The sequence below is a fragment of the Trachymyrmex cornetzi genome, unplaced genomic scaffold, assembly GCF_001594075.2.
Source record: "Trachymyrmex cornetzi isolate Tcor2-1 unplaced genomic scaffold, Tcor1.1 scaffold93, whole genome shotgun sequence".
Classification (NCBI taxonomy): Eukaryota; Metazoa; Arthropoda; class Insecta; order Hymenoptera; family Formicidae; genus Trachymyrmex; species Trachymyrmex cornetzi.
In genome coordinates this window covers 17,919-26,784 of record NW_017300278.1, presented here as the reverse complement: position 1 = coordinate 26,784, position 8,866 = coordinate 17,919, and the positions used below count along the sequence as shown (strand labels likewise).

Here is an 8,866-nt window from a genome sequence, read left to right as displayed (position 1 = left end):
GCCGATAATGGCGGACTACTCTATACTCTCTACTGCGCCGACCCCGCGCGCTTCTTTACCCCTTGCACTATTCCCTATTCCCTATTCCCACAAAACAACGCGAAACAACACGATACGAAGGAGCCGAGTCTAAATTAAACGTCGACACTGCGAATATCTCTCAATTTTCTCCCTTACTCACTTGGTACATCTTCAAAGTTCGAGAGACGTACAAATTTTAATGAGCGAGAACATATTCCTGTTATAATAAAGCTTCAAAGTGACTAAAGTTTTGATTTCTCTCTGATTCAGATAAAATTAAGAGAGCCGAATAAAGATTTCATTTACGAGATTTGATTTACTCGAACAAATATGATTTTTCTCCCAAACCTTTCCCTCTCGATAATTATTAATGCATTATACATGTGTACATATATAGTTGTAACATAGTTGAGATTTATGCGACACGATTACTATTGCACGTTAAAAAGTGCCTGTATATAAAACTATACAATGATATTCGTATCTTGTTAATTATTTGCGAACATTTGTTTCGATTCGCAAGCCAACAAGATTATGTTCAAATTTTATATCTTCAAGCCATTTTCGCTCGATGATGTAAATTTTACATATTGCCTTGTTATAACATTACAAGGATCGTTTAAACATTACTTACAATTTTCATGCAACGGAAACTCACGGAAAATCACGAGTTACATACCTGATCTTTTCTCACAAATTACAAGTCCGCGTTTTTTAACATCTATTCCCTGCCAATAACTTTCAATACAGCCAAAATCCAATCAAAGTAGCTTACTCTCGTCGCTCTCTTCCAAGTTCCATTCGATTCGTTTCGCGCGCACGCGAGATGTCACGACAGCCATCATGTCGGGAACGCCGAATAACTTACTCAAGGACTTTATCGATAGTTACGATACGAAATCGACAACGCGATGGGTTTTCCCGTCGAATCGAATTTCCGTGAATTCCGACGAATCAATTGTTAACCGAATTCACCGCGCTAGTGCCGTAAGATCACGCGTTATTATTATTGTCGTCCGTTCAAACGTTTTCCGCCAAGAGAGCCGTGGCAGTTATGGCGTCGTTTGTCGATATACAAATTGTGCCTGCGCATGCGCGCGCCGCGCCGCGCCGCGCGCGTCCGCGTGTCGGACGTAAACACGAGATTTACTACTGGCGCGTTCGACCCAAGTGACCGTCTTCGACTTTGGTGTCACTTTGCTCTGCTTTGCTCGTCACCTTGGCACACGTTCAAACCGACATGAAAGATTAGTCTAATTAAAAATAAGAGAATTCTTATATTCGGTCAAAACGAATCTTAATGCTTAAATATTTGTGTGAATTTATATACTTACGTATCTGATTCTGTGTATACTGCGCGCCGAAATTTTTTTCGATTTTTTCGTAATGCAATCATGAGAAAAATCAGAGTAATAATATCATTTTATTAAATTAACGAACAATTTAATAATGTTTGATGCTAATAAGCATTTCTATATAAAAATATTAACAATCAGATGTTCATCGGAATCTTAAATCTGCTAATAATTTTGAAAGGTAAGTGTAACATCTCTGATAAAATCTAGAAATTTTAATAATCTACGCTGAAGAAAATGTAAATTTTAATAAGTATCTTCTTACTTTAGATTTTTTCTAAATTTTAAAAGAAAGATAAAAGGATTATTAGTATATCGTACATTGAATTTTCACAAATAATAATTTTCAATACGTTTTGTTTTTCCTATTTTCTATTATATCCTATTATTTCGTGTTTTTATAATTATTTTAAATATTTGTCTAAACGCTTACTTTAACGCAAATTAAAATTAAAATGTCGTATTCTATAAAATGGAAATAATTGCACGTAAAAGTTCCATCGTAACTTTTTTTACTCTTTCTCTCTCTCTCTCTCTCTCTTTCTGCCCCTTTCCCACTTTCTTTCTAAAAAATACTTTATATAATTTTTAGTTATAACGACAATATTCTGCTTTAATAAACAATCATTTGTTATACATATATGTCTCATCTACATTATCTTGAATTAAATAAGATCACAAAATATGAGAGCATTAACTGTTTTAAAGAAAAATTTATTGTATATAAATCAAGTAGTAATTATATATTTTTTGATTAAATTTACAAACTTGTGACATAGATTTATCAAAAAAATACGTGTCCTAAAAAAACCACTATTGCATATTTGTGTATAATACATTAATCGCCGTTCAAAGATAAAACGAGATAATAATCTCTGTTTCGTCTTGAATGTGTAAAGTTTTGTGTAAAAACGGAAAATTTGTCTGTCTCGTATGTGCTAAAAATTCATTTAGACATATCTTGTGGTATTTATCGCATACACGTATACATGTACGTGTATATACGTACTTACATTTCTATGTCGCACGTATTATCCATTAAATATAATAATTATCGAATACGAAAATTTCTGTTATAATTCTAAATTTAACTCGATCAAGAAAAAAATTACACTGTGTATCGCGTCATATCCTATCAAAAGCATTGATTAATCGACAATTATATTTAAAAACTACACTAAATGTTATGAGAGTTAAAATATGTATATTAAATGCATTGAAATCATATATATTAAGAATTCTTTTTTACTCTTGTCAAAGAGAAATGTTTGCATTAATCAATATTGCGCAACATAATATTGATGAAAGACATATGAGCAAATCCTTAATTGATTCGTCATCTCTGAAAAAGGACTTGACATACGTTTCTAATTATTATTTTTTTGTATTATCTTCTTGCTTTGATAAAACAATTATCAAGCGTCATATAAATTTAAATCGCGAATAAGCAATACGAGTTAAATGAATTTAATAAGATTTAAAAGATAAAAACGTATTCTCCTCTGACGCCGGTTGCGCGTGTGTGTTTTATTCAATTATTAATTTCCCCGATATTTATAATTACTTATCTTCTCTATCCATAACTCTCGTATAGCTTAAGAAAAATTTATAGCAATCACGTTAGCAAATTTGTGTAATCCCAAAGAATTTCATGGAACAATCCATTCGATCTTTACTCAACCGTGACTGATTTCGCCAAGTTTCTCGGACAATCAACGTTACAACCACGCAAAACCGCTATGTGGAAAGACAATAACTGCATGGGAATGACGGTGAGAATTCCTTGCAGGCAATCGACGGTTTTAGGTATCTCGAGAGCTCTATCGGCAAAAGCCTTCGTTTCCTCATCCCCTTCCTCGCAGATAACAATGGGCTTACCGTCCCGCGCGGTAACTTGCTGAAGTGCATTCATGCATTTCTATAAAATAAATTATTGAATTGAGAGACATATGCCACGTTCCTATATTTCTTTGAAATTCCTCGCCTATTATATTATTGAGAGCAGCCGGATATTAAAAACTTGCTCAATTAAACTTACCACGTACACTGGGTCTCTCATTACAATCATAATTACCGGCATAGAATCGTCAACGAGAGCTAACGGACCATGCTTCAATTCACCGGCCATAATTCCTTCACTGTGCATGTATGTCAATTCTTTTACTTTCTGCAAATATGTATGAATTAGTCATAATAACGTTAATTACAAAGAAATTTATTATCGCTTCTTATCGCCTACTTACGAGTGCACCTTCCATGCACGTAGCAAAATTGTATCCACGGCCCATGATCAATAGGGACTTGTGTTGAAACAAAGATTTGGCTAGCTCCTTCACTTTATCATCGAGCTTCAATACTTCGCGAATAAGATTATCGAGATTTTTTAATCCTTCGATAATCTGCGTAACAAAAATGTGCGTAAGATTTAATTACATTTTATTAAAAATAAAAAGTACAATACCCTGGATGTGAATGTACCTGTAAGCGTCTCGCGCGAAGAGAAATTCTGTCCTCGCTCATTACCAGTGCAAACATTACAAGCGAGATAAATTGCGAGGTATAAGCTTTCGTACTTGCTACACCGATCTCGGGACCAGCGTTGATATGCACTCCACAATGAGATTCACGACAGATACTACTACCAACTGTATTAGTTATACCCACGATAAGAGCTCCGCGGCTTTTACAATAACGTAGTGCCATTAATGTGTCAGCTGTCTCGCCTATCGTTATAAAAATAACAATAACTCCATTTTGTGTTTGTGTATATACAATTCAGTAATTTTTAATATCGTTAAAACGATATTATTTGTCAAACTTAAATTTTTTCTTATTTATTTGTTTTTCTTATTTACATTATATTTCTGCCTTACCTGATTGAGAAATAAAGAAGCAGACGTCGTCTCTAAAGACTGGGGTATTACGATCCAAAAAGTCAGATGCAAGCTCAACCATCACTGGCAATTCTGTCAGTTCCTCAAGAAGCTGTCGCGTAGCTATGGCAGAATGATAGCTCGTACCGCAACCGATTAACATAAGACGTCTGCATCTTTTGATCTCAGGAATGTAATCCTGTGCGGAAAAAGTATTCTTTTTAATATCAAACTCTTTTCCCCCGAAACACTTACGAAAAATCGTTAATAAGACGATACTTTAATTCCGCCTAAGGTGACTGAGTTGTCTTGAAAATTCAAACGTCCTCTCATAGTATTCACCACCGACTCTGGTTGCTCGAAAATTTCCTTCTGCATGAAGTAGTCGTAATTGCCCTTCATGATTTGCTGAATCTCCATTTTCAGTGTCGTAATCTCACGAGCGTGAGGATCGTCCATGCAACGACGAAGACGATGAATACTCAGCGCGCCTTCTTTAACAGCCGCCACATCGTCATCCTATCGACATAACGCATAAGATAACTTTTGATGATTTTGTCTAAAATTCGGTATAAAATTCGGTGTCAAATCGCACCTCTAAGAATATCACGCGATTTGTATGCTCGATTATTGCGCTCGCATCGGAAGCGAAGAAATATTCGACCTCTTTATCCTCAAGAGGTTGAAACTCGGATGTGCTCTCGCTACGCGGCATGACCGGGAGTTCTGGATTTCTGCCATGCGGACGATGATCTGCGCAAAGATTGAGTCTTTGTTTTATTTTATGAAAATATTTAAAAAATTTATTTTAATAATAAAATACTTTTTTTGCAACTTTTGATTTTTACAATGCACTATTGAAGACAATATTATACAACGGAATGAGATTCTGCTACACAGAACTCTCCATTTTATCAAAAAATTTCTCAGAATATAATAAATATGAGTAAAAGAAATATATTAAATAAAGGCTGATAAAAAACCATTCGTATGCAATACAAAACCAGGGGGATATTATATATCAGGATATAATATTTTTCTATACATTATACATAAAAATTTTATATTACATATATTATTGCGAGTAGTAATTGTTCATTTTGCACCAGTGTTAGTGATAAAAAAAATCAAAGTTGATATCTAAAATATTTAAGATAAATATAATTAAAAACAGTTAATTAGTAATTTTCTCTCAATTATTGTTATAGTTGTACTAAATTTATGTTATAACTTCTATTTTCTCATTGCAATTACATCGAATTATGATGTCAGAAACGAGAAACAATGTGACTTTTCTTTTTTGCATTCTATCAGAATACATTTTTCGTATGCCCCATTATGACAGATAATAAAATGTCACTTTCTTTTTTGATTTATAAATTAATAGTTTTAAGTTATGAGTTCATAAATTACTACTAGCTCTAAATCTAATCAACTGCTATAAGAACTTCGCTAAAAGTGAACTGTAGGAGAGTGGTGTCGGTTGTAACAAAAAAATATTTTTTTTTGCAGCTAACCAATTTATTATAAATAAGAAAAAATTGAAATTTTTTATGAAAACAAATATATCCTTTGGCATTAATTTCAACTTAATAGATATTTAAAAAAGTAACAAATTATAAATGATATTTATCATTAATGGCATCGCCACAACTTGTTACAATTGACACCGCGGTGGTGTCAATTGTATCACCCCAGGGTGTTGGTTGTAACACAAAAACATTGTGAATATATCCATATGAAAATCAACACTATGCTAATAAACAACATTGAAAAAATACAAAAAATAAAATAAATACAGAAAAATAACTGTCAGATTTCAAACATTGAAAATAAAAGTATTTGTTGTTGTTAATGATGAATAATATTCAGTCGTTCAAACAATTAAAGCAAATGAAAAATCGATCGTTATATGCACAGGTTGAATGTGCCCATTTCCTGCATTCTGTGCACTGAAGCCAATCTTCTTGACTTTCTTTATAAGACCCATTGCAGACCAAACAAATATCTTCATTTTCTTCGATACTAACATTACTCGTCTCAAATGACTTTCTTGAACATGTTCCTTTCACTGGTTTTTTAATTGATTTTTTTTGTTTCTTTATTAAATTTAATTTTTTTTTATCCTTCTTCAAATCACTAATGCGTTTTTTTTCTTCTATTGCCTCTTTTTCAGGCGAATCCGTCAAAATTGATGTCTTACCTCTCTGTCTGTTGTTCTTTTGTTTCCCTTTTGTTTGTGTAACTTTCGGTAATGGTTTTATATCACTTGGAGAACGGAAGATTTGTGTTATAACATTTGATGACTGTGAAGTACTTAATTGTAAAAGATCGGCAACTGTGGACGCATTTGGATTGTCATTGTCTTGACTTGTAAAATTTGTAGCATCTTCATTTTGTGTTTTCATAGGCACGTCGGTTGGTAACGATGGAGCAAATTCGTCTTCTCTGAAAATACGATCATTGAAGGGCCATATACCAGTGCAAGCAAATCCAGACATAATATTTGCTGGCGTCGCAGCAAGTGGCATAGCTGTTTTAACTATGCTTGGTAAATCGTAAATCGTTATTCTTTTTCCAGGATTGTTGCGGATCCATTGATCGCACATTGAGTTATAATGCATTTTGAAGGGACCAAAAATGGTTCTGTCTAATGGTTGCAATTTGTGCGATGTATGTGGTGGAAAAGATAGCAGAGTGATGTAATTCTCTCGACAGAAGTTAATTAGCTGGATAGATAAATGCGAGGAATGATTATCTAACAATAACAGAACTTTATTGGTTTCACTTGGTCGTGTATGCTTTGCAAAATGCTTTATAAACATAATAAACTCATCCTCCTGCATCCATCCGGATTTATTAGCAGTTCCAATACAGCCTGAAGGCCCATCTCTGATAAAATAATCTTTGAAGTTCTTACGCGGAAATATAAATAAGGGCGGAATTGAATTGCCGACTGCATTTACAGCAATACAGAGTGTAACTAATGTCCCGCGCTCTTGTGAAGTAACAAAACCAATCTGTTTTGTCCCTTTCACAGAAATAACTTTAGTAGGCTTCTGGACAGTAGTAATGCCGGTTTCATCCACATTATAAATGTTCTGTGCTTCAAATTTGAAACGATCCATAACATTAGCTAAGTTATCATAAAACTTGTTGACATTAGCTTTATTAAAATTCATAGCACACGCTAGGCTTGTTGCTTCAGGCTTACGTAAGGATAATTGTGGATTTCTCTTCATAAAAGCTATATACCAATCTTTACTGGCATACCCAGTAGAAGCCCACTTTTCCGGAAAGTTCAGTTTGTTTTCTTTTGCAAAATTGTAGGCAAGTTTTCGCAAATCTGTAGTCGAAAGTCCATGATAGAAGGATGACGCTTCTGTACAATATTCAACAAGCATTTTTTCTTGCATGTCCGAAAAAATTTTATTATGTGGACGATAACCTATTGAAACAGTTTCTCCAGTCAACTTCTTTTTCATAAACCTATTCAACGATACATGGCAAATGTTGAATTTCTTTGCAACACATCTAACAGACTGCTTTAACTCGATAACCATTTGTGAAGCTTCTTCAAAAACCGAAACATCAATTTAAAAAAGTAACAAATTATAAATGATATTTATCATTAATGGCATCGCCGCAACTTGTTACAATTGACACCGCGGTGGTGTCAATTGTATCACCCCAGGGTGTTGATTGTAACACAAAAACATTGTGAATATATCCATATGATAATCAACACTATGCTAATAAACAAATTATTTTCTATATAATTTTTGTTTTTACAGCAGAGAATTTGTTTTTAAAGCAATGAATTTATGTTTATAAAATAGAAAATTTGTGTAACCCTTTATACCATCGCTGTGACAGATTTCATAACCTAACAACAGTTAACTTTAATGATTAATATCTCACTTCGTCGGACTGAGCACAACATTTTACTGCCAGATTCTTTCGTTTCATGCAAAAACGCTTCGAATGTGAGCATAATTTCATTGAAATTGATGATGAGGAACGTCTTCTAAATAATTACTCATGTTACAATCGACACTACTGTGATTGTTACTTTTGCAACCACCGCCGCTTGTTTCGATTTTATACCCATTAAACTTACATGTAAACAATAAATTGAATTGATATATACCTTACTGCAAAAAGCTTGATATTCATATATTCATATCACACAGTATCGTCGTATTACAAATTGTTGTGGAACGAGTTGCACTAAAATAATGGCGGGTAACAAAGTTTACAATCTAACCTTGATTTAACAAAAATAGGTGCTGCTACGTTTGCACTTGCGAATGGCCACTCAATTTTTCGTCAATGACTTATGTCTGTTAACGGTATGCAACCGTGCATGCAGTTCAGCCTTTCGTCAATAGATACAGCTATTGCGGTCAATGTTACAATTGACCCTCTGTTTCAACCGACACCACTCTCCCCTACACATTGAATTATATACACAGTAAAAAAGAAAATGTTAATTTTAATACTTTTTACATGTCCCAGAAGATCCACTCTAAATTTTAAGTTAAAGTAACTCATTCGTCTTGTGTTATTTATTAACGAATTAGTAATGTTAAATAATTGACACAATACTTTACATTT

At 33.6% G+C, this 8,866-nt stretch overlaps 1 protein-coding gene across 5 annotated transcripts in view; it reads right to left on the bottom strand.

The window, feature by feature from the left end:
• Window positions 1–2,609: 2,609 nt before the first annotated feature.
• Window positions 2,610–8,866, bottom strand: part of Gfat2 (glucosamine-fructose-6-phosphate aminotransferase 2) — a 20,348-nt gene continuing 14,091 nt past the window's right edge. For 4 of the 5 annotated variants that reach the window (XM_018520828.1, XM_018520829.1, XM_018520830.1 and 1 more), the window contains 7 exons: window positions 4,845–5,002; window positions 4,529–4,768; window positions 4,250–4,448; window positions 3,855–4,099; window positions 3,620–3,775; window positions 3,415–3,543; window positions 3,049–3,294 (listed from right to left, as the gene is read on the bottom strand). In XM_018520828.1, the coding sequence (XP_018376330.1) occupies window positions 3,049–3,294; window positions 3,415–3,543; window positions 3,620–3,775; window positions 3,855–4,099; window positions 4,250–4,448; window positions 4,529–4,768; window positions 4,845–5,002 (1,373 nt within the window). Of the gene's footprint in view, window positions 3,295–3,414; window positions 3,544–3,619; window positions 3,776–3,854; window positions 4,100–4,249; window positions 4,449–4,528; window positions 4,769–4,844; window positions 5,003–8,866 lie in introns of all 5 variants that reach the window. The other variant, XM_018520827.1, reaches the window with a different exon arrangement.